Source organism: Adiantum capillus-veneris, chromosome 25, assembly GCF_014529385.1.
Source record: "Adiantum capillus-veneris isolate H3 chromosome 25, ASM1452938v2, whole genome shotgun sequence".
Classification (NCBI taxonomy): Eukaryota; Viridiplantae; Streptophyta; class Polypodiopsida; order Polypodiales; family Pteridaceae; genus Adiantum; species Adiantum capillus-veneris.
Genome location: NC_140955.1, coordinates 54,572,299 through 54,599,259, shown reverse-complemented (window position 1 = coordinate 54,599,259; position 26,961 = coordinate 54,572,299). Strand labels below are relative to the sequence as shown.

At 44.8% G+C, this 26,961-nt stretch overlaps 1 protein-coding gene across 1 annotated transcript; it reads right to left on the bottom strand.

Moving 5' to 3' along the window:
- Window positions 1-1,373: 1,373 nt before the first annotated feature.
- Window positions 1,374-24,459, bottom strand: LOC147424912 (thioredoxin domain-containing protein 9 homolog). Its single transcript, XM_086499845.1, has 4 exons — window positions 24,309-24,459; window positions 2,289-2,564; window positions 2,045-2,203; window positions 1,374-1,791 (listed from the first exon to the last, which is right to left on the bottom strand). Exons 1-4 carry the CDS (start codon window positions 24,330-24,332, stop codon window positions 1,615-1,617), a joined length of 636 nt encoding a protein of 211 aa, XP_086355971.1. The 5' UTR covers window positions 24,333-24,459; the 3' UTR covers window positions 1,374-1,614.
- Window positions 24,460-26,961: the final 2,502 nt, after the last annotated feature.

The following is a 26,961-nucleotide window of genomic DNA, read 5'->3' as shown; positions in this document are numbered from 1 at the left end:
GTTTCAGTAAGGAAGTGTCACCTTTTTTTTTTTGGGGGGGGGGGGGGGGGGGGGGGGGGGGGGGGTGGTGGGTGAGATGTGGAAATCCTCACGGGGTCCACCTTTCAAAAATACATAGCGCATGGACATTTAAGAGGTATTTACAAAACCCCTCTACACCCACACTTCACCATGAATTAAAAGGCACTTCTTCTTTCATAAATGTTTTAGAAAATTATCATTTTGAAACCCCTATGGTACATGTTATCATGTAACTCTTTGTAATATAAAAAACTTCTCCAGATGAACTTATGTGCTATACTTACATATGTTGAGGCGGACCACTTGAGGGACATCCCAACCTTACAAATGCAACTCTTGGAACCGAGGTAAGTCAAAAAAAACTCAAGTTATGAAAGTGTTAATGTATGTCATCTCTTCAAGGTTCTTGTTAAGAGCTCTAGAGTACCAAGAGAAGTAATGGCACCACAATTGTAAATGGCATTGAGTGCAAATCATGAAGTGTGCAAATCACACTTTCATGATAAATGAGTTCACACTTTTCGTGCCAATGGTTGCTTGCAAATGAATATACTCGATATTTTTATAATTTGGTGTAAACAATTTTTGATCACTCAATTGATTAACTAAGACAACTATCATTGAAACAAGTCATTAAAAATGTCTATGAAAATGAAGTCTTACATGTGTCCAAAGGTGGATATGACCTTGAATCTTCCACACCTTGTGAACCAAATATAAGCAATAGAAATTCTTCTAGTTGCTTCTTGATTCACAATCTCTATGTTGTACTTAGCTTTTGATTTTTGGTATAACTTTCTTGCAATTGCTCATTGGTTTTTTAGCTTTACTAAAACCATCTTTGAAAGCAAGCTTTCCAATCTTCTTGTATTCCTCTACATAGAGACCATCCAAATTAGACTTGCCTCGTAACCCTCCTCAACCATTTGCCCAATAGAAACTAAGTTCTTTAATCTATACTATTTAATCTATACTATTATAAAAGGGGGAGGGATTTCAAGGGGGCCCCCAACACGTGTCGACTCTTCCTTCATCCGACCACCTCCAAGCCCGGGCAGTGTCGCCTACAACAGCTGAGTGCTGAGAGAGAGAGAGAGAGAGAGAGAGAGAGAGAGAGAGAGAGAGGCCGCTGGCCATACTAGTATATGTAAGGTACAAGAATGCACTCTTAGCTCCAAAGATTATAGGTAGCACCGCAAAGAACAATGAAGTTCATAAAAATGCACAGCCCAAATAAGTAAAGTAGACACTTTGTCTATTCAAACTCTCAAATGTAAACAAATGAACAAGTGTAATGCCGCAATTGTAAAGCGTTCTTAAGCTGAGATCTTTTGCTCATGGCATTCACATAATTTTGAAAAAAATGCATAATTATCAGGCTTGAGCAATGAGTTACAAGAGAGGGGATAAGCAACCCCTTCTTATTCTTTGGAAGATAAACAAGCACACCAAAGAAGTATAATAAAACTTGTGCTTTGGGATACTTGTTTGACATGTGCCTCTGTGTAACAATCCCTCCATAAACCCACATATGACCCAGACATCAATGAGGCAGATCTCGACAGAAAGCTTCCTCACTCTGCCGCCTATACGTTATTCATCTGAGTCGGATCCTGCATTTTCTCCACCTCGCCGAACGCTACTCTTCTTGCCCTTTACCCTTTGCATTGACATTTCTCCATCCAATGTCAACATGCTGGACTTTGCCAGCCTCTCTTCCAGCTCCTCTGTAGTGAACTCATCAGTTCCTCCCAATTCATCAAAGCCCACCTGCGACAACACGAACACACAATGTTAGGGAGCCAGCATGCATATATTTCTCAGACATATGGTGATCTATACATACACAAGACACGTGTGTGTGTGTGTGTGTGTGTGTGTGTGTGTGTATACACACACTCTAAATCATAATATAAAGACTGCCTTATCATTCTGAAGCAACATGGTATCAACTGAAGCTAGCATGGGGCAAATAACTAATTTGAGCCTTGTTGTGGACTATTTACCGAAGATGCAACCTTACCAGATAGTCATCCACCTTGGTGTTTTTTATCAACGCCAAAGTAGGCAAAACTACAATCTTCAGTCTCTCTGTCAAGAATGGACTCTTCTCTGCATTGATTTTCACAAACCGGGTTTCGATATGCTTTGTTGCAAGGAGAGCCATGTGCTTGTCCATAACCTACAGAAAGTATTTTCCACAAAGATGAGCTAGGCATTTCTTCGGGCAAGGTGCTGAACATCCATTACCAAAATGAATTGCAAACCTTGCAAGGCCAATTCTCTCTATAGAAATGGCAAACCACCTTCTCACTACTTTTCGCTGTAGCAAAGAAATCCTTCTCTGACAATAGCTCTTGATATTCTCCATGGCCAAGAGAGACCCAATGTTGCTTCTTTGCTGCCATCTTCTTCATCTGTTGTAACCTTCTTTCCCTTAGCATTTCTAGGTCATCTTCATCGAGCCGATCCAACTTTGCGATCTCATCATCAATTTTCTCCTCTACAACTTGTGCTACTGTCAATACTTGTTGTTCAATTACCTGCAATGACAATCAATCTCTCTCTCTCTCTCTCTCTCTCTCTCTCTCTCTCTCTCTCTCTCTCTCATAATCTCTCTCAAATAATCTTCTAGTAAAATGAACAAAGGGCACAATTCCCACGAAAATATAGAGAAAATTCCAACCAGAGGTGTGATCCCAAAATCCAAAAATAAAGTAGACTATTTCTTGGTGCTCAATCTTCGATCTCCTAGCATATACATTTTTATCACGACCAAGAGGTAGAAACTTCTCTTCATACTATGTCATGCGCACAGCAAGAGGAAACTCATCCCACTTCAAATTGCATGAAGGCACAACAATATCCCCAGGAGCCTTATCAGGCTCTGGAGAACAGGCGGTATAGCTGTTGAAGAAGAAGAAGCCTCAAGACTCAAGAGGAGGATCTTGTGAAATAGGATACCTGTGTCTGTAAATATGTAAAACGGGAGGCACCTCTGGCTGCCTCTGCCGCCTTCTCCTCATTTTCTTTGCTTCCCTTCTCCTAGCTCTCTCTGCCTCGGATATTCTAGACCCTGTACATACCTTGTATCTATCTCTAGACATCTGTCGCATTCCTCTGCTCTGGAGGCTCCACTTCATGAGTACATCCAGCGGCCATGTGTCCTGCTCTACCACATACAACATAGTGTCCTGGCAGCCAAATAAGAAAACTCTCTGCTGCATATTACCTCCATGTATCATATGAAGAGAGATGATCTGAGGAGGATTCTTCACGAAAGAGGGGTAAAGAATCAATCGATGAGTGGGAGTGTACACACCATCCGACAAAGCTCCACCCTCACTAAACACCACTCCCAGACTACTACCAACCTCTGAAAGCTGCAGCTGAAACTTTGTTTACAACCTTGGAAATCTTACTATAACAGCTAGACCCTCGTCGAAACTAGCTATATCAATCCCCCTTCTCCCTGGACCCTCTGCATAAATAACAATAAGCTCTACTAAAGTCAAAGGCGTTCAATGCAAGAGTTGAGCTAAACTAGTCCGATGTCTTGGACTAGACCCTATAACAACCTCTCTCCGATAGGGAGACAATCACAATCTTGGGAATGGGCATGTCAAGAAAGGTAGCCCTGAGGTAGTCTAATAGCTGTTTAGCTGACAACCTTTCTCCCACCACTTTGCATACCATGCAGCATGCCTCTGTGTGACCAATTGAACTATTAATTGAGCTGAGAAGATCTGTTGAGAGTTTGCCTCCAATGGACATTCCATCAGAGTCCATGACAAACAAAAATCTCACCTCCCAATGGGGCCCCAATTTTGATGTCGGTGTCACAAACTGTTGACGTGGCAGTGCCCGGCAACACACACACACACACAGCACGGACGTGATGACGTGGCTGTCAGTATGCTGACTGGCTGACGTGGAAGCTGTACGAAATCCCGTAATTTACGCTGGCCTGCTGATGTGGCAGAACATACGGATTTCCGCAGTCTACGCTGACTTACTGACGTGGCAGAGCGTACAGATTTCCGCAGATTATGCTGACTGCTGTTTGTTGGCAGATTTTAGACGAGTTGTTTTTGGGGATAGTTTGCTTTTGGGGCTCTGCTTTTAGCAACCCTTGTAATGTTTATAATGACCCAAGGAGGACTCACTCTGCAGAGCATCTGGACGCAGAGTCTGAGAGCGGGCACCCGCGGGCATTTGTACTTTGCTCAAAGATTTAATATAAGAAGAAATACCGAAAGGGGCGCTGTCACAAACTGCTGATGTGTCAAAGCTTAAAGAATGGAGCCAACTCATAGATACCTTTTCGAGGGGCCTAAACCCTAAGAAGAACAAGTAACAGAAGAAGTCCTACTAACTTATGGGGACCCCGTCCGATGGGGCCCCAAGTGACATAAAGGATTAAAATAAAACAGGACCTGCGCACACGCAAAAACTGATGACGTAGCAAGTTTCCGAAAATTGAACTAGCATGATGACGTGGCAGACTGTATGGATTTTCGCGTTTTGCGTTGGCTGATGACGTGCCAACTGTACGGATTTCCGTGATTTACGCTGGCAACTTTTTGGCTTTGCTTTTGGACCAGATGCTTTTGAGTTTGAAGGCTTTTTACTGTAAACTGCTTTTGGGGCCTAGGGCCTTTAAATGTGAGGTTAGGGCTCATTCTCTGGCATGCTTCCTGGAGAAGGTGCAGAGTCTGGAGTATCGGCTTGTACTGTGTTGATGCAATATAAAGAAATACCGAAAGGGGCGCCAAGGTTTGGGGCCAATACTCTTTGGGGTGGAATTCCGCCACTCCGTGTCACGTGTCGTCTCTCTCTCTCAGTACAGTTATTAATGAAGTGCTAAAAGTCTGTTCAGTCTGTTCTTTTCTATTGGCACGTGGTGCCCGTCTTGTGACAGGCGCCAGTCTTTGGGGCCAATACCTCTAGGCACGGAACTCCGCCGAGGCGTGTCGACACTCTCTCTCTCTCTCTCTCTCTCTCTCTCTCTCTCTCTCTCTCTCTCTCTCTCTCTCTCTCTCTCTCTCTCTCTCTCCCCATATTAAAGTTCAATGATTATGAAGTTTCTCTTCGTGTGTTGCTATTGACTTCTCGCTTGGAGTGCCCAAGCGGGTTACAATGGTATCAAAGCACAGAAAGATTCTTCTTCTACGGAGGATTCCGATCCTTTTTGCAGCACACACAGTTTTTGCAGCCACTCCCACCCTTCATACATCGCGCATCGGGCACGCTCCCGTCTTCATTGCTCTGTCTTACAGGGCATAAAGCCATAAAGAATCCCAGATTACATATGGGTTCTCATGAAGAAAAGAATGAAGATTTGGATAGATTCTTGGTGGAAAATTTTGCCAGAACGAAGTACAAACGTCACCTGCAGGTTGACACGTCTATGAAAAGATTGATCAAGTACTCCATAGACCCGAGACTTGCAAAACACCTAAAGGATTACCCGATTGATAAGATTTACTCGAGATAGCGTGTGGCAATTGCTTCTGTCATGGATTGCTGACGTGTCAAGTAACTGAAGAACAGGGCCAACCTTCAGATCACGGTCAAGGGGCCTAAACCCTAAGAAGCAGAAGTAGTAGAAGGAGATGACCTGGCAATTGTACAAATTCGCAGAATTCACGCTGACATACTGTACGGAAAACCCGGATTTCATGTTGGACTGCTGGCGTGGCAGACTGTACGGATTTCCACGTTTTGCGTTGACTGTTGACGTGGCAACTGTAAATTTTCGTGATTTACACTAGCAACTTTTGGGCATTGCTTTTGGACCAGATGCTTTTGAGTTTGAAGGATTTTCATGTAAATTGCTTTCGGGCCTAGGGCCTTTAAATATGAGGGCATGGGCTCATTCTTTGGCATGCTTTCCGGAGAAGGTGCCTAGACTACCGGCTTGTAATGTGTCGATGCGATATAAAGAAATACCGAAAGGGACGCCAAGGTTTGGGGCCAATACTCTCTGGGGTAGAATTCCGCTACTCCGTGTCGCGTGTCGTGTCTCTCTCTCTCTCTCTCTCTCTCTCTCTCTCTCTCTCTCTCTCTCTCTCTCTCTCTCTCTCTCTCTCTCTCTCTCTCTCTCTCTCTCTCTCTCTCTCTCTCTCTCTCTCTCTCAGATCAGTTGTTATGAAAGTGCTAAAAGTCTGTTCAATCTGTTCTTTTCTATTGGCACGTGGTACCCGTCTTGTGACAGATTCTCCTCTCAGGTCACGAGGAAAGCCGAAAGGACAAACGAGTGTAGAAAAGCAGAAACCTGTACTCGCAGAAAAAGATGGACAAGAACTTTTGAAAAGAAGATGAACCAAAGGACCACTAGAAGATAAATTTGAGAGTTACAAAGCAACGGCCGAGTGCGGAAGAAAAGAAAGGATGAAAGCAGAATTGGTACCACATTGCGTGGGGCCCCGACCCGAATTAGATGAACGAAAGTACAAAACTTTGCCACACTTGGGGCAAAGTGAAAGATCAAGAAGCCCTCATTTTCTTTGATGGAGGAGCCAAGGCCAACTTCTTTTCACTCAAATCGGCTGTTCAACTTAGAATTACGCTCAACAGGCTGAGGCCACAGGCGGAGGTAGTTCTACCAGCATCGGACGCGATGTTGCCATTACATCGATCATTGGCAAACTTTGTTTGCAATGTCATGGGTGTTTAGGCACAAGGACTGTTATATCATGCCTTTGAAAGGGCGTGATGTCCTCGGAGGAATTCCTTGGTACCACAAGACCAACGTTCTAAGGTGCAGCGGAATGAATGATGTTCTTTCTCAAGATGAGTGATCCATATTTGCTCAAGGTTCTTTTAGTTCTTATGGAAGGGAGAGCCTTCCGTTCTTAATGGAGAGTGCTATGATCACGAACAAAGTGAGTGGACACTGTGCGTGCAAGTGTATGAGACTAAGAGATAGAGAGAAGAGAGATACGACACCAGAGACGACGTAAAACCCTCCTCCAAAGGCCCCACTCTCGTCGGCGAGAGTGATCTACTTATGATTGCACAAATGGGTACAACGATGATGCATGGACTGATGCAACTCGAAGCTATGTCGGTAACGACGACGGGAATGGCGACACTGACCTAAGGGCTGAAATCTGCAAGCTTTTGACGGCTGTCCAAAAACGCTATCTGCTGAAAATCTGGGGCTGTTTGGGACTGCTGAAAAACGCAGATTTGGCTGCGTTTTTGGGAGGCTGAAATTGCTTGTCAAAACGCTGATGTCTACAGTGGTTTAGGGCTGAAAAATGCTGCTTATCTGATGCTGAAAATGCTGCTGTATCTTGCTGCGAATGAAAGCTGAAAATGCCAAGGCAATGCTGGCGATACTACAACAAAACACCAGGGCAATGCTGGATGGAAAAACGCCAATGGCTGTGAGAGGGAAAATCGCCAAGGCTAGGGGTCCTTGATGGTTCTTGCTGAGAAGGTGTCTGTTGAGCGTGGAGCTCCTGCTACCTCTTCTGCCATTTAGTGCCAACTTTGGTTTGCTTATAAATTTTCTTACCCAAATTGCCCTACCTACTTTTGTTGGGAAGTCACTTAAAAATAATAAGTGAAAATTGTCAAAAATAGGAAAAATAGGTCAAATACACTGGAAAATTCCCCTGAAGGATTCTGATGGATTTTGATGGGAATGCTTATGATCATGCTGTGTGCAACCAGAGGATATGCATCTACACTAAGTGCCTGGGCATACACGGTCTACGAACAGACTCACAAAAGTGCCAGAACACTTCTAAATATAGACTGACTGGACTGATTGAACCCTAATCATGCTGTAGCTTGTCCACGGACACATAGGGTTGGATGTGTCACGTGACATCCCCTCCTTTTCAAAGTGAGGTACTAGTACCGAACTGTATGGCGTCGAGGGAGATCACCAACAACATCCGGAATCCTGGAAGGGACTCTTCGCCGGCCCACCCTAATGTGTGGGTCGTGCGGTACTTAAACTTCATAAAGGTCTGCAATGCTTGCTTCTTTGGGCCGCGCCGAAAGCAACACAGTTTTCTGTGGCTCCTTCAATGCTTCAAATTTGTCCATAGTCATGCGTCTACCATCTTCAAGAATCTCCATGGCTGAAAATTCCTGAAACCACTTCCAACACAAAAACATGAACATATCCATTCCATGTAAAGTGAGTGGAAAAAATCTTGTCTTCCTCAAAGACTGTGTATGCAATGTAGATGAACATACAGACGGAGTGATAAACCGTTCATCAAACACACGCAAACTATGAGATCGAATCTTTCTCTTATGACCTAGAGCAATCAACCGTGGCAATTCACAACGGAAATGCCCATGCTTGGTGCTTATACTTTCATGTGCGCATTCTACGAATGTGTCATGCCAAGGAAGAGACATGGAATGTGACTTCCTTGAATGCATACTTTTCAGCTTTGCATGAACAATCCGCATACATACGTGCTCATTCATGAGTGAAACGTGCTCGACGTACAATATGTCATGCCTAGGAAAAGGGATCACATAAAGACGCTGACTAAAATACAGGAAACGATCACGAATGAAACATTCGAACAATGCGTGCGTATCAATCATGCGAACGCATAATACTTCCTGTGAGGGTTCTTTGGACCTAAGCTCGAGAGCCAAGATCGATCCTTCGTGATTGATCGAATCTGCAACGAGGTTAGCTTCGCTAGCAAAAGCATCAACTAACACATCATCCTTGTGAATAATCACATCTTCTTCATGCAACTCATCATGCTTGTGAGAAATCACATCTTGATCATGCAAATCATCATACCTGTCTTTATCATCTAAATCATCATGCTAATCATTGTCAATCAAATCATCATGCTGCTCACAATCATGCAAATCCTGTATGTCATGCTTTGGAGAAAAAGAGACTCAGAGAGTCTCCTTCTCATGAATCCGTTCAATCTTGTCCTGCATATTAGCAATGAGAGATGGAGAATGAACAATGTCCTCTCCATGAATAACAATGGGAGAATCACTTTTGGCATTGAGAGTGAAAGTGTTAGCCTCCCAATCAATGAGAGGATTAGCATCACGAAACCATCGAATGCCCAAAATCATATCACATCCTGAGAGGAGAGAGACAACAAATCTTCTAGTGAAGGCAGCTTTTTGAATTGCAAACAACACATCAAGGCACTCCTCCGTGATGAGAGCGTCCATACCGGGAACAAAGCCAGAGACCTCGATAGGAGATCTCTGACTAACTTCTAGGCGGGCTCTCTCAACAAGAGAGGGACTGATCACATCATGCATACTACCTGGGTCAAACAATATGACAAAACCCTACCCCGTCATATGACCATAACATTTAATGAGAGAATCATCAATGGGAGGGTCATGAGAAACTTGGAGCACACTCGTGTTATCATTAATTGCATGGACAGAGGAAGTGGGTTCTGTGGATTCTTTAGATTCATTCGATTCAAGCTTAGGACATGTTCTTTTTATGTGACCCTTAATGTGACAATGAAAACAACGACCTTCCTTAAAATAAGTGCTTTGCTCTTCCGACGTGATGTATCCTCCTACAATTCCTTGTGCTACCTTTTCATCTGGAGTAAGCTTAGGTTCAGCAATTGTGTTAGCCTTACCCTTAGATTCATTGGAAGAATTCTTTTTAGAGAGACTGTTGGAAGATTGGTTAGAAGAGTTACCATTCTTACCGTTCTGAGGGTTCTGAGAAGTCTGCGAGGGACTTGTGGAAGTCTTGTTCTTCTTAGGCTTTCCCTTGTTGTGCTTCATCTCTTGTGCGAGAGCAATCGCTACCGCCTTGTTGAGATCGATTGGATCGAGCACCTCGACATCGTACTTGATATACTCGTCCAATCCATAAAGGAATGCCTCTTTGCGTTCATCATCCGACTTGCGTAATTGGGTACCTAGCTGCAAAAGACGATTAGAAAGACATAACCGGCATACCATTTTGCTTGAGAGCGCGCCAATCGTCCTTCAATCGTGCGAGGTACTGAGGTGGCATAAACCGCGCCTTGAGCTTGCCTTGGAAATCAACCCAATTGAAGGAAAGGGACGTGAGTTCGTCAACTCTCTCTAGGTGTGCGGCTAGCTGTGCCTCTTGTCATGCGTGGTAGCAATTAATGGCACCACCGGCAAGGTACATAGCTGCCGTCAAAACTTTGCTATTTCTTGTCTTCTTAGTTGTCGCAAAATAAGCATTAAATTGATGCAACCAAGAATGAATAACCGTAGCATCCATCTTACCATCATACTTACTGAAAGTCAACTTCTTTGTGATTCGATGGTTGGAATAGATGCTTCATAGAAAAGTTATCACTAATAGCACGACCATTACATGACCTAGCATTCTTGAGTGCGTAGTTCTCGTTGAGCCTCACGCTCGATCTCCAAGCCACTCTTTGAGCTTCACGCTCGGCCTCCAAGGCAACTCTTTGAGCTGCACGCTCGGCCTCCAAGGCCGCGCTTTGAGCTGCACGCTCGGCCTCCGAGGCCGCGCTTCGTGCTGCCGCTTCCTCCTTTCTTTGTTCTTTTCTTTCTTTTCGTTCGCCGCGCTCGCGTTCTAAAGCAAGGCGATTTGCTTTGTGTTGTGCCAACGCATTTCGATTGGCTTCTTGTTGTTGGGCCATCATGTTCATGAGACAGGAGCGCGCCCGATGCACGATGAAGTAAGGGTGGGAGTGGCTAATAAGTCCGGGTCGGAGGGCGAAGATACCTCAGATAAAATTCCAAAAAAAAGCTCTATCCGCTCTTTTGTAGGACCGGTATGCTTTCAGAAAAGCACACGACCGATGCTCTGATACCACTGTCACAAGACGGGCACCACGTGCCAATAGAAAAGAACACACTGAACCGACTTTTAGCACTTCAATAACAAGTGAACTGAAAGAGAGAGAGACGATACACGGAGTGGCGGAATTCCACCCTAGAGAGTATTGGCCCCAAACCTTGGCGCCCCTTTCGGTATTTCTTTATATTGCATCAACACAATACAAGCCGATACTCCAAACTCTGTACCTTCTCTAGGAAGCATGCCAGAGAATGAGCCCTAGCCTCATATTTAAAGACCCTTGGCCTGAAAAGCAGTTACAATAAAAAGCCTTTAAAACTCAAAAGCTTCTGGTCCAAAGCAAAGCCAAAAACTGCCAACGTAAATCACGGAAATCCGTACAGCCTGCCACGTCATCAACCAGCACAAAATGCCAAAGTTCTGATACCAATGTTAGGTGGTAGCGGATGTTTGCGCTTTGCTCAAGATGAGTGCTCCGAACTGTGCTCAAGGTTTTTGTTCTTATGGAAGGGAGAGCCTTCCGTTCTCAATGAGAGAAGTATGCTTTCATGCTTTGATACCACTGTCACAAGACGGGCACCACGTGCCAATAGAAAAGAACAGACTGAATAGACTTTTAGCACTTCAATAACACCTGAACTGTGAGAGAGAGAGAGAGACGACACACAACACAGAGTGGCGGAATTCCACCCCAGAGAGTATTGGCCCCAAACCTTGGCGCCCCTTTCGGTATTTCTTTATATTGCATCAACATAATACAAGCCGGTACTCCAGACTCGGCACCTTCTCCAGGAAGCATGCCAGAGAATGAGTCCTTAGTACATATTTAAAGGCCCTTGGCCTATGAAAAGCAATTTACATGAAAAGCCTTCAAACTCAAAAGCTTCTGGTTCAAAAACAATGCCAAAAATCTGCCAGCGTAAATCACGGAATTTCGTACAACTACCACGTCAGCAGTCAGTGCAAAACGCGAAAATCCGTACAATGTGCCACGTCAGCAGTCAGCGTAATTTTCGAAAATCTGCCACGTCATCAATTCCACGTTGTGTGTGTGTGTGTGTGTGTGTGTGTGTGTCCAACTTTATTCTAATCCTTTATGTCACTTAGGGCCCCATCGGACGGGGTCCCCATAAGTTGGTAGGATTTCTTCTGTTACTTGTTCTTCTTAGGGTTTAGGCCATAGTTACCAGGGAACGGACATTTCGGGCCTTGGAACGCCGGAACGGCGTTCCGGCCTTTTGGGATTTTCTGGAACGCGTCGGAACGGAACGGCGTTCCGGCTGGAGACTGTCACCGGAACGAGACGACCGGAACGGGCTGGAACGGGACGGAACGGGACGGAACGGACCGGAACGGCCGGAACGGCCCCAACGGCCATAAACGGCAGTTTTTGAAATTGGAAAAAATGACTGTTAGGCGGCCAACGGCCATTTTCAGCAGTCAAAAAAGTATATAATGCCCCCCTCCTCCCCCATTCTTCACACACTCATCAAGCCTCAAGGCCCATTCTCCCTTGCTTGAGCCTTGCTCTCAACTCTCAAGCCAAGCTCATTCTCCCTAGCTTGCTCTCAACTCTCAAGCCATAGTGTGGCGCCGCGGCATGCCTCAAGGCTCAAGCTCTCAACCTCTCTCTCTCTTGGGCTAACTTCTAAGTTCTAACCCTCAACTTTCAAGGCTCAAGGCTCAAGCTCTCACGGAATCAAGCGGCAAGCCTCTCTCTCTCAATCCCTCTCTCTCTCTCTCAAAGTTCAAGATCAAGCTCTCTCTTTCACGGATAATCCATCATCCATGGCCTCTTCTTCTCGTTCAACCCCCTCCGTTCATGCGGGCAACACTCAAAAGGCGAAGGAATGGTCGTGGTGGGATGAAGTGACCTCGGAGGGCACCTTGTCGGCGGCGGGAGGTTCTCGTGCATGGGGATGCAAGCTATGCTCTTACATGCGGAAAGGGGGGCATGACAAAGTGAGGGCACACTTTCTTCGAGTGCCGGGACATGAGGTGAAATTTTGTGCCAACGTAACCATCGAGAAGAGGAAGGAGCTCGAGGAAAAGGATCGGCAATTCAACCATAAAGCCAAGCCGGCACGCAAAGGTATTGATCCAAAGACCCTCATTTTCCCTTCTTCCTCTCTACCCGGTGTAGGTGTTGGTGCATCTTCAAAAGGTCCAATTCGTCGCCAAAAGACCCTTACCACCTCTTGGGACCCAAAGAAGAAAGAAGAGGTGGATGCGGCCGTGGCCCGATTCTTCTATCACGACCATATCCCATTTGTCGCAGCGAGGTATGTACATTGTTTTATGATTCATCAATCTTCTCTCTCATTTCTTCCGTTATCGTCGTTTCCACATTTTTGATACTAACCTCTTCTATGTTTGATCGAACTAGGTCGGAGTATTGGAAAGTCATGGTGCAACAGATAGGAGAGTATGGCACCGGCTATGTGCCGCCATCTTCAGAGGCTCTCCGAACCACCTTGCTCGATCGAGAGAAGGCTATCGTGGAGCAAGCAACCCTCAACATTCAGCGTCTTTGGGCAAAACATGGCGTTTCCCTCATTGCTGACGGGTGGAGCGATACAAGGAAGAGATCTATCCATGGTCTCGTCGCATACTCCAGTGGAGAGATGTACTTTGTGCACTCTCATGATGCCACTGAGAGTGGCAAGTCCGCCGATGTCCTCTCTGCAGAGTGGACAGCGGCCATAGAAACCATCGGTGAGCAACACGTGGTGGCCTTTGTCACAGATGGGGAGGCATCACACAGGGCAGCAGCAGCTATCATAGAGGGCCACTATCCGCATGTGACAGTGTGCTTTTGCATGGCACACTGCTTGAACAACCTTCTGAAAGACATCGGCAAGCTAGACTGGATTGCTCCAGTCATTGCTGATGCAGTGAAGATGGTTACTTTCATCAACAATCACAACTTGGTTCGGAGTGAGTACCTCAAGAGGTCGGGCGGCAAAGTGCTTCTAAAGTATTCAGATACCCGCTTCGCATTCAACTTTCTTCTTGTACGCAGGCTGTCTGAATGTCAAAATGCGGTCCGACAGGTCTTCATCAGTGATGAGTTCACCACCTCCCCCTATGCAAAGACAGTTGCAGGGATTTTGTGCAAGGATAAGGCAGAGGATCTTGAGTTCTGGAAGGAGCTCAAGAGTCTAGATGCACAGGTAAAACCGGTGGTTCATTTGCTTCGAGTTCTGGATGGCATGGATCCTTGCATTGGCAAGATTTATGAGGCAATGGACCGCATGATTGAGCAGCTTGCACAGCTTGAGCCGAACGCAGAGCGATATGAGGAGATCCATGCGCTTTGCAGCTCGAGGTGGAATTCATATGCCTCTCCTTTACACGGGGCAGCGTACATGGTGGATCCAGAGTTCCAAGGTGCAGGGCAAGAGACAGATAGGGAAGTCATGAACCAATTTACAGAGATCTTAAACAAGATGGTTCTAGACAGAGATGGGCGACGCATTGTCAGAGATCAGCTGAGACAGTACAGAGAGATGCGAGGGTCATTTGGCAGTCCAGATGCTCAGATTGATCGCAGGAAAATAGGTTCAATGCTTTGGTGGGAGGACTATGGCTATGATGGCCCTGAGCTTCAGAGATTGGCGATCCGTATTCTCAGCCAGTCAGTTAGTACCTCATGCTTGGAGCAATTGTGGAGTACCTTTAGCCACATTGCTTCCAAGAAGAGGAATCGGCTTGGAGTGGAGAAGGCTAATGATCTTGTCTTCGTCAGTGCAAATTTGAAAATGCTTTGCAAGAGTACAGACAAACAGACAGATCCTTTTACACAGTGGGAGATGGAGCAAGAGGCTTCTCAGGCGGGTGGAGATGCACATCCACCAACACCAGGTACTTCATCTGTGGCTGAGATCGAGCCGGACCTAGACCTCGATGATGAGGAATGGGAGGATGTGCATGATTTACAGCCGGCTACTACGGATTGGGAGGCCTCTCAGGCTAGTGGCTCTTGAGTCTTGAGTCTTTGCCATTTATCCACCTTTTTGTATGGCTGCTTGAGCCTTGCCCTCTTTGCCATTTGTAGCTACTAGCATCTTTATGGTATTTGTCACCTTCAGTCTTTTGGTATTGTGGTCACTGAAGTCTGGTTTGAACTTTGCCCCCCTTTGGTTTTTTTGTAGCACCTTGGCCGCTGGCGGCCCTTGAGGCTTGTTACTATGTTAGCCATAATTAATTCCAAAGTGTTATCTCTGACTACTACTCTTGCAATTATTTGAGAGCATTGTGTATGTACTATGGGCATTGTGTTTGCTCATTGTTGTTCATCTGGCTATGTTGTTCATCTGGCTATGTACTCTGGGCGCCTCATCCCAATCAAGTCATAATAAGGTTAAATGGTCTTCGAATCGTGTTTTTTGTGGGTATTAGAGTCAAAGGACTCTAATACTACTTGTATTCAAACACATAACGCTAAAAAAAATAATATTTGGGTGTTTTTTTAGCCTGCCGTTCCGCGCCGTTCCCGTTCCGGGCCCATTCCCGTTCCCCCGTTCCGTAGGGAGGCCCGTCACCGTTCCCGTTCCGCGTAACTCTGGTTTAGGCCCCTCGGCCGGCCTCTGTTGGCTCCATTCTTCAGGGCTTTGACACGTCAACAATTTGTGACACGAAACTACGTCGGGCTATGTCGACTGTGTTCTAAAAGCGTGAAAAAATTGTGAAGTATTTTAAGTGATTTCAACTTGGATTTCAGATGAACATGAAAGACGGCTTGGCATCACTTGAGAATGACTAAGAAAGATACATTAAATGACTACTGCTAGAGGTTTTGGAATACTTATCTGCCAGTATCTTTGTTTCGGAAGATTACTTTGAGAAACCAGATTGAGCGGTTTTGTTGTGGATTGCCAAAAGAGATTTGAGAGTATTGTCACAAAATGGTGACGGGGCAAAGCCACCCGAACAAATACGCACACGTGCTAACGTGGCATGACCACCCGCAAATATGCTGACGTGGATAGACAGTACGGACTGTCCGCAAATCACTTGACAAATGATGACATAGCAGACTGTACGGCAACTCCCACATGATGCGTTGACAGGGTGACGTGGCAGCAATACAGATTTCCGTAATTTGCGCTATTTGCTTTTTTTGGCAGTTTTTTGAGCTAGAAGCTTTTGGAACTTTTGCTTTTGAGTTTAACTGATTTAGGGGCTCTGCTTTTGGCATCCCTTGTAAGAATAAAAGAGCCCTACGGGCCTCACTCTCCAGGGGCATCTAGATGCAAAGTCTGAGAGCGGAGGACCCTGCGAGAGTTGTACTTTGCACACAGATTAATATAAAAAGAAATACCGAAAGGGGCGCCAAGGTTTGGGGCCAATACTCTCTGGGTGAAATTCCGTCACTCCGTGTCACGTGTCGTCTCTCTCTCTCTCAGTTCAGTTGTTATTGAAGTGCTAAAAGTCTATTCACTCTAATCTTTTCTATTGGCACGTGGTGCCCATCTTGTGACAGTTGTATCAGAGCATCAGGCATGTGCTTTTCTGAAAGCATACCGGTCCTACAAAAGAGCAGACATAGCAAACCAGAGACTATTGGAATTTTATTCGAAGTATCTTCGAGTCCTGACCCCAAACTTATTTTGGAATTTTATTCGAAGTATCTTCAGTTAGCAACCCCGGACTTATTTTGGAATTTTATTCGAAGTATCTTCGGTTCCCGACCCCGGACTTATCACCCAGTCCCACCCTTCACATCGGGCGCACTCCCGTCTTCAACACTCTGTCTTACAGGGCATACGCCATAAAGAATCCCAGATTACACATGGATTCTCGTGGAGAATCTCGCAGAGATAACACCTTTAAGTGGGCAAGCAAAGAACAGTAAAATCCGGCGCGGGAACCAAAGAAACGAATGAAGATTTGGGCAAAAAATTTTCAATGGAGAAGTTTGCCAAAGCAAAATACAAGCGTCCACTGCAGGTTGACATGGGTATGAAAAGATTGATGAAGTACTCCAGAGACCCGAGATTTGCGAAACACCTGAAGAATTACTTGATTGATGAGATTCACTCGAGATGGCGTAAGGCCATTGAGTCTCCTCTCAGGACAGGATGGAAAGCTGAAAGGACAGATGAATGCAGAAAAGCGGAAGCTTTACTCGCAGGAAGAGCTAAAACAGAATTGTAGACCAGAAGATGAACCAGATACTGGAAAGGACACTGAAAGAGATATTGTTGTACTGACAATCTGGTTGTTTCTGACAGATAACCAGAAATAGAAGCGAGGAACTCGCTTCAGGAAGCATGGAGTTGGACATCCACTCTTTTGCAACGAGGTGAGCCGTCTCCTTGCCTGTTTTGCAGGTGAAATCAAGCATGAGATGGTGAGATCAAGAGCGAGACAGCTCACGAATGAATCGGATGTCCTTTTGATTCGAGATAAGAATGATGAATTTCGAATGAAACTGATGTTTTAAGGAAGGTCCTGCTATTTGTGAACAGATAACAGGATTAAGAATGAGATGATGATGATTTTGGAGCAGTGACAACTCCTGAATGAACTTGATAATTGAATCATGACCGATTCAAAATGGAACTGTAGTGCATGCATCAAGAGTTCCTGCAGGATGAGATGGCCACACAGCTGGAACTGAATGATTGGACCACTCTGTTCAATATGAAATTAGTGATGGATTGGGATCCCCGGGGAAGATTTCTCGCACACGAAGTGCTTGAGGCGACAGATTCTCACACACAACAATGCTCGAGGCGAATAACTACTTGCACACGACATTGCTTGAGTCGAAAATCTCTATAGACATGATCGCGATATGGGATTAGTTAACTTGACATCAATAAGGTCCGGCATGGATCTAAATGTGGTTACTAAATACGTTGCTGGCAGTCATCATCTGAGATTTGGAATGAATGTTTCTGTAATTGATTGTCATGTGATGTCATGTGCAGTGATGTGACTGTCGTCTTTGTACATGTGCTAAATGTGTCGTGTCTAGTGCGTCCGTACTAACAATCAGTGTCTACTAAGACAGTTAATGGTCTCTGCCTGCTTTTTGCAGGCGTAATCAAGGGCGGTATGTCACAAACTGGTGACATGGCAGAGCCACGAACAAATACATAGTGCACACACGAGCTGACATGGCATGACCACCTGCAGATATGCTGACGTGGACAGACAGTACGGACTGTCTGCAAATCACGTTGACAGATGATGACGCGGCAGACTGTACGGCAACACCCGCATAATGTGCTGACAGGGTGACGTGGCAACAGTACGGATTTGCGTAATTTGCACTATTTGCTTTTTTGGCAGTTTTTGGAGCCAGAAGCTTTTGGAACTTCTGCTTTTGAGTTTAACAGATTTTGGGGCTTTGCTTTTGGCATCCCTTGTAAGAATAAAAGAGCCCTAAGGGCCTCAGTTTTAGGGGCATCTGGACGCAGAGTCTGAGAGCGGAGGACCCTACGGGAGTTGTACTTTGCACACAGATTAATATAAAAAGAAATACCGAAAGGGGCGCCAAGCTTTGGGGCCAATACTCTCTGGGGTGGAATTCCGCCACTCCGTGTCGCATGTCGTCTCTCTCTCTCATATTGAAGTGCTAAAAGTCTGTTCAGACTGTTCTTTTCTGTTGGCACGTGGTGCCCATCTTGTAGCAGTATTGTCTAAACCAGAAGTCTGACTCTATTCAAAGACTTATGGGACATGCTAAGCAACGATTTGGAATGCATGCCAACTCATTGACTTATCCTACGTACAAGATAGTATCCACCTCAACAGGGTAAGAGTCTACCAATGAAGAGAATGAATCAGGGGGACCAGATAACAGCTCATCACAGGATTCTGGAGAATCAGATGGTAGCACATCCGAAGGTTCCGACGAGCTAAGGGAACCACATGCAAGTTCATTAGAGGATTCCAGAGAAGAAAGGGGATCAGATGATAGTGCATCTCATGGTTCCGATGATTGAGACTAACGTGTCAATGAAGAGGGGAGGCTAGCTACCCACAGGTTCGGGGACACAAGGAAAGAAAGGAAAAGGGAATGAGCTAGTAGATCAGAGAATTCCCTAGATCCAAGTGAGGTGCCAGTGGACAGGGAGCCTAAGGAGCAACCTAAAATGGAAGAGAACGAGGAGATTCTTGTTCCAAAACAGATACTGGCTCACATGGAAAGGAAAGTGAAAGGTAAAGTGAACGGCGATTCTTAGTCAAGAACTATCCGGCATTAAATGCGAAGTGGATGGACTCTGGAGGAGGAGGACCTAGCAGATACTCCTCAAATTTGGAACTTTATCTTGATGCTTTTGGTCTAGCTTCGACTATTCCAAGAGTTCCTGGAGATCAGCAGGTTGAATCTGGTGCAAGTGGGACTGCACAAGAGGGAAGTTACTCCGCTCCTTGTCACAGATTACCTAGATGGAATAAAGTCACTGACTTCCTTTGGATTTCAGGGATACTGAAAGGCTGATAGTACTCTGTTGAATGACTTTATGAAAGAAGTACTTCGAACTCGAAATTCCTGAATGAATTTGATAAATGTGTGCTCTCTCATGTGAGTTGTGTTTGAATACATGTTTGAAAGACAAAATGACTACAGCATTTCGGTCTTGATTTTTCGGAGAGATGAGATAGACATATAGTAACAAGATTTAGTCAATCGAAACATCTGTAGAGATCTGGGATAGATCTAGGTGTGATTGCTAAATACGTTGCCGATTGATCATGATCCAATATCTTGTGATATGAATGTGATTTGAATGTTCAGTGACTGTCGTGTTTGTGCACGTGTTGGATAGGTGTTGTCTAGTACGTCAGTGCTTAGAGTCGGTGTCTATTGAACTAGTTTCTAGCTTATGTTTGATTTTGCAAGCATAATCGAGGGCGATTACAATTCTTTCAAGAGGGGGGTATGTCACAAAGTGATGACGTGGCGTGACCACCTGGACAAACACTAATAAAATGTCATAAGTTGGAACAACTTATCGGATCCTGTCCGATGGAGCCCAATGGACACAAAGAACTTAAAATAAAGCACGAACCCCAAACTGCGTAGGAGCTACTCACGTGGCAGGCTGTACGGAAACCTGTGAATCCCGCTAACTGCTGATGTGGCACAGTTGTACGAAATTTCCATATTTTGCAACGCTGGTGCTTTTGGGGGCCAATGCTTTTGGAACTTGAAGGTTTTCATGTATTGCTTTTAGCCTTTATAAGAAATTGCCAAGGCCTCTCTCCCTCAGATTGGCTTGAGAGCATTGAGCTGAGAGAGGACCCTTGAACATTGTACTTTGCCAAGATTAATATGAAAAGAAATACCAAAAGGGGCGCCAGACTTTGGGGCCAATATCTCTGGGCACGGAACTACGTAGGGCCGTGTCGTCTCTCTCAGTTGTGATTAAGTTACTTTTAGTCTCTCACATGTGTTGCATCAGATTCTTGACTTGGGGTGTTCAAGTCTATTACACCTAGCCAACTTGCAGATCTCGACCGAGGGCCTAAACCCTAGAAGCAGTAGAAGAACCAGAAGTGGCAACCAACTTACAGTCCCTCGTTGAAAGGGCCGAACATTTAAAGTCTTTCCAACTTATGGGACCCCATCCAATGGGACCTAAAATAAATAAAGCAGTCACGTTCCACGTTTTGCTCAGTGACTGCCACGCGGCATTGTACGGACACCCGCATTTGCACTATTGGTTGCTGACCTGGTAGACTGTACGGAAAATCCCTCAAAACGCACTGGCTGCTTTAGTCCAGATGCTTTTGAGTTGATGCTTTTCATGTACTGCTTTTGGGACAATGGGAAGGCCTTGGGCCTTTAAATACAAAGGGTGGGCTCTCTCTTTGGCATCTTTGAGGGAGCAAGAGTAGAGCAGAGCCACCTCCTGTCAACTAAGTTGAAGCAATATAAAGAAATACCGAAAGGGGCGCCATCGTTTGAGGCCAGTGCTATCTTGGGGTGGAGCTCTACCACTATGTCTCGTGCGTCGTGCATGTCTTGTAGTTCAGTTGTTATTGAAGTGCTTAAAGTTGGTTCCATTTGTTCTTTTCAGTTGGCACGTAATGCCTTCTTGTTCCCCCCCTCCCCCCCAAATAGGGGGCTCGCCAACATGCTCGACCCCCATCCAAACATCCGACGACCCTAAATTGAGGGAATAAAATGTGCTCGCAAATGCTTTTGCAGCTAGCTTCGGAGCCTTATTTTTAGCCATTTACAAAGCTTTTGGGGGCACCTAGTTTCGGGGCCTTTTGTAACCTCTAGAAGTAGTACACAACTCACCTCCTGCCAGTCCTTACGACTCCCTCAAAGCCATAGATGCATGAAACTTTGTTTATGCCCCCTCAAAACATTCCTTTGTTTCCTCTTGTTTCTCAGAAAGGCATTTCTTTTTCCTTAGGGATTTTTTATAACTTTTCAACCTTTAATTGCATTTTGAGGGCCAAAGTAGTACATGTGACCCTAGATTGGGCTTGCGCATGAAAAATTTTGACAAAAACACAATTGGGGCAAATTATTGCGTGATTCATTTGCATAGGGTGTCACAAACTGCTGATGTTTCAAGCCACTGAAGAACGGAGCCAACCTGCACATACTCTTCGAGGGGCCTAAACCCTAAGAAGCAACAACAGCAGAAAAAGAAGAATCAAAAGTTCCCACCAATTTATGGGACCCCGTCCGATGGGGCCCTGTCACAAACTACTGACATGTCAAGCCATTGAAGAACGGTGCCAACCTACAGATCCCAGTCGAGGGGCCTAAACCGTAGAAGCAACAACAGAAGAAGTTTCAACCAACTTATGGTTCCCATCCGATGGGGCCTAGAGTAAAGTAGGCCACACCCACACACAAAAAATTGAACGCGCGATCAGTCAATGACGTGGCAGAGCAGTACGAATTTCCGCAACTTGCGCTAATGTGGCACATTTCCGTGAACTGCGCTGACAGCTGCCACGTGGCAACCTGTACGGATTTCTGCATTTTGCGGGCTGGTAGCTTTTGGACAGCAGAGGCTTTTAGCACTTGAAGCTTTTCATGTAACTGCTTTTGAATGGCCAAGGGCCTTTAAATATGAATTGTGGGCTCTCAATCTGGCATTCTACTGCGGGCAGATGCAAAGCAAGAGCCACAGTGTACCTTGTTCAAGCAATATAAAGAAATACCGAAAGGGGCGCCACGGTTTGAGGCCAGTACTCTCCAGGGTGGAATTCCGCCACTCCGTGTCGCGTGTGCTCTCTCTCTCCCTCTCTTTCAATTCACTTGTTATTGAAGTGCTAAAGGTCTATTCAGTCTGTTCTTGGCACGTGGTGTCTGTTCCTTGTGGCAGGCCCAAGTGACCTAAAGATAAAGCAAGATCCACTCACACACACACACACAAGAATTGCGTAAAAGATGATGACCTGGCAACTGTACGAACGCCCAAAAATTACATTGATATGCTGGCATGGCACTTCCACAGATTTTCGCATTTTGCATTGATGACATGGCAACTGTACTGATTTCCGCAAAACGCTTTGGCAACTTTTGGACCAGTTGCTTTTGAGTTTGAAGCTTTTCATGTAACTACTTTTCATAGGCCAAGGGCCTTTAAATATGTGCCATGGGCTCATTCTCTGGCACTCTTTTGGGTGAAGGTGCAGAGCGCGAGTACCGGCATTGTACGGAGTTCGAGCAATATAAAGAAATACCAAAAGGGGCGCCAAGGTTTGGGGCTAGTGCTCTCTTGGGGTGGAACTCCGCGTGCGTCGTGCATCTCTTTCAGTTTAGTGCTATTTGAAGTGCTTAAAGTTGTTCAATCTGTTCTTTTCTGTTGGCACGTGGTGCCCATCCCCGTTTCATAGGGCTTGCTCTCGCTGCTCAAGTCCCCCCCCCCCCCCTCCCCTCTCCTCTCTCATGGATGTTGACAATTACTTGTACTCTTTTTGTTCGAATCACCCAGGCACACGTGGATGGTGCATTTGTAATACACTTTGAGTTTTGATGTGACTTGAAACAATTCGTTGTTGTGGATAGAGCCGATTGGGGCAAATTAGATGATATTTAGTTTTCTTAGGGCTTGGGATGGTCAATTGTGTAAAATGGTTAATAATGAATGTTGATGTTTTATATAATTTATTTATAACATTACTTCAAACTTTTATTTCGCTTTTCGTCGTTTCTTCCTGGGACCGAAACTCCGTTTCTCCCGTTTTCCAACCGTTTCTATTTCTCTGTTTCCGAAACTCCTCGCAACTATGCTCAGAGCCTCCTGCCTCTCTTGCACCTCCATTTACTCATGCTCATTCCCTATCCTGCGTTGCATGCAGCTATCATATGGCTAGGTCGTGAGTTGTTAAAAGCAATTGAGTTTTATCATTAGCATGATACCCAAAAAGCTCCCACATAGGGAAAATTGCGAAAAAAACCATCTACATGAGCGTTGTTCCATACGTCAGCTTGCAGCATCACTATCCGTTCAATGCCACTTAGTAGCATCTGTATCGCTTTCATGTCATGGTTTTCCACCTCATCCATTTGTGGCATAGTCCCCCTCAAAAATATAGATTAATCATCCTCAATAATACCTCTCAAAACCAAACCCACCAAGATACATCTGTGACACTAACTTCATGCAAAGATCCCTCCCATACTCAAGCCACTCCAACCTAACTCTAGCATTGAGGGTCTTCTAGTGCCTCTCACTTTTATTTGTAGCAAGCAAACATGGGCCTAATTTCTCGCGTACAAACCGTGCACCTACCATCCTATACTTATCGCATTGGCACAAAACTCAAAGCATGGGTACTCACACTATGTGATGATGCCACTTGATGCCCCAAATGTGCAACGACACCCCATTGCTTTCTGTACAATCAATTGCCCCCAAAGAGAGTTACCGTGGGTGCAAATCTAATCCAATGGACTATTCAAGGCATGCAAGTCCTATGAGCAAACTCACAAGGTTACTAGACATTGTCTCCTAGGCTTTCCTATACTTACCTTGGCTCTGAATGAGGCATAGCATGTCCACATGGCATACAAAGTGATTGGAACTATAAATAGGTCCCAACTTGTGTTTGAAGAAAGCTACGAGCACAATGTAGCCATCCAAGAACAATCATAAAAGTAGAGCCGATACTAAGCAAGCAGTGGTTGTAGATTCCAATATGTGCTCCAAGCATAAAATAATACAGAAGCATGCACGTACAATGCATGCATTTGTGTAAAGACCTAGAGCAAAGACATGTGATACATATGAACACCCACATAAATCTAGTGTTGAGATGCAAGCGAAAAGTGCGTGTTTTGGAGGTCTTTCAGAAGGCACCCAAGGTTCACAAGCCAGTTTGCAACTTTATGCACAAGGGTCAAAATAGACCTAAGTTTCACAGGGAAGCGTTCAGATGAAAATCAAAACAACCTCCCTCTCCCTCTCTCTCTCTCTCTCTCTCTCTCTCTCTCTCTCTCTCTCTCTCACATCAGCTATTACTCTCATTTCGCAGAAGGATACGCAGATCTACGAGAGAGACAATTTACCTTCTGCAAAGCGGAGTTGTCCATGCGTCCCGACGTTGTAAGCTCTGCGAGGGAATTTCAAATTACCTGCTAGATCGGTTCCACGAGGCGATTTTCAAAACTGTGAGCAAGAGTGAACGTTGTATCTTTATTACATTAACCACGTGAACATGTGTTAGATTGGTTAAGACCTTTGGGTAGATGACCATTTTCAATCTATACTATCTATAATCTATAATCTATACTATTATAATAGGGGGAGGGATCCCCTCCCCCAGACACGTGACGGCTGCTCCTTAATGCGGCACGTGTGCGCCACCTGTAGCTCCGGTGAGACAGGGGTCCGAGCGCCCGAGAGAGAGAGAGAGAGAGAGAGAGAGAGAGAGAGAGAGAGAAGCGATCGAAGGCCGCCGGTCACACTAGTATCTATAATGGGAGGAGGGATTTTGGCTCCCTCCCCCTGACATGTAGTGCGATTTCCTTCATTCGGCAAGCTCCAGCGGTGTGCTCTGCAGCCCAGTGCGCTCAGAGAGAGAAGAGAATTACACGAAGTAAGAGAGAGAGAGAGAGAGAGAGAGAGAGAGAGAGAGAGAGGCAACAGAGCTGCCAGCCATATTAGTGCTTCTAATGCCTCGATCCAATGCTATAGAACTTCCTTGGTGCAAAAAGACAATATCTATAGGCTCTAGATCGTCCCAAACATTTTGGTCATCTACGGATACTTTGGCTTGAGGATCACAGATTTCATCACCATACAAAGTCTACTCAATTGTTTCTTGAAGGGTTTGGTGCTAGGTTATATTCTTAATAGAGAAGAGCTTATTACATTCAATATCGATATTGTCCATTGTAACCATGTATTGAACAATCACTTTTGTTCAAGTATGCATGTTGGCCCATCTCCCAATATCTATATCTAAATAAACTATAACCTTACATCTTTCTTGACGAGCCATGCATTTTTAATATTGTGTTATGTACCTGTATGAAACAGCATGCAAAAAAAACACAACAAGCTTTCAGATAGTACAATGGAATATTTTGGTAGTATATTACAATGAGTCATCGGATGTGGAACCACTTTTCAATCTAAACCAATGGAAGTTTAGAAGTGACACAAGTAGAGATGTATAATTTCAATATTACATGCTGACAAGTGCGATCAATTGTGTAGGTTAAAATCACCACTCTTGTGAAAATTGATTTGTTTCAATTTAGACATTAGACCGAAACGACCCCATGCTATAGAGGTATATGATGTCAAAGGATTGCAAGCAAGATTCCCAATATACATGGTGAGATCCCTCTTTCTTCCAATGTGGAGATCTGAAAATCTTTAAGATATCCAAAGCAAGTCGGAGGTGCAATTGCTCCTTATGCATTAATGGTGCCTCCTAAGTGTCCATTCTTTGGTAGCATTGAGGCAGAGCAACGTATAAATTCATGTCTTTTGGTACAAATTTGAAAGCTCGATTTGCCTTTCGAATTGGGATAGGCTATAGCAGTAGCTATTATAAAGTGGAGACAACTACAAAGAAACCAAATGAATGCGATGTAGCTCAAGGGTGAATAGATCCCACCTTTGGCCATTGTACAGAAGTTATTCACCTTACAACAATAAACAACTTAGAGACTTTGCACCTCCAGCAGCATGAGAGTCTACCCACTAAAAGAAGAGGGGCCATTTAAGGATTCATTGGCCACCCATCTGCTTGCTCCCCTGTTGACAAAAGGAATTTCACTTCACCAAGAGTGAGCCCATAAAACTCTAAGCATGCATAGGCAATAGAGATTGCTTCATCTCCCTTCATCGATCAAAACCATGAAAGGATTTGAATTACCCATTAGTAGTAAAAATCAATACCTTTTGATGAGTTTGATTATTTAGCTTTTTTTAGAATCACCTTGGGTGCAATTGGCATCAATCGTTGGGATCACACCTTGTCATAAAATCTAATATCTAACCAACCCAAATGATTTTCTCATATTAAACTGATCATTTAATGCGGGAGAATAAACAAGAACAAGGGTTAGAATATAGACATGTGCTTATGGATCTATCTCAAGACGGGGCCAAGGTTAGGGGTCCAAATGAGAGATGGTTTGTCAAAGAGCAAGGCTAGCTAATGGAATCTTAAAGACCTTAGGGTTAGCTTCATTAAAGACCTCCAAAGGTTAGTGTTAAAAATCCTTTGACCTAAGACAAGATAGGGATGTGCTTGAGGTGGGAACCCGACCCAAGCTTGAGGTGCTTGTGGTGCTTTTGCTGACTAAGGTGCTTGTCGTGCTTACTGACTAAGGTGCTTAAGGTGCTTAGTGACTAAGGTGCTAAGGTGCTTCATGACTAGGGGCTTGAAGAGTTCCAAAATTCAAACAAGATCCCTACTCAAGGGGGGGCAAGCCCTCATTGTAGGAGCATGAGAGAGAACACACACACCCTCACACAAGGCAAGCTTGGTATAAAGAAGCAACAAGGACACTTGTCAAGTTCCTCTCCATGTTGCACTCATGGTCTGCCTAAAGCCTATTGGTTGGACTCTCAAGGGGTCCAATGATAATTTAGCTAATTTAATTAATGGTTTATGCATTTATCAAGTCCTCTCTCTCAAAGGGGAAAGGGGGACACTTGTCCCAAGGCTAGCATGGTTGCTCGATATTCACTCTGCATGTTATT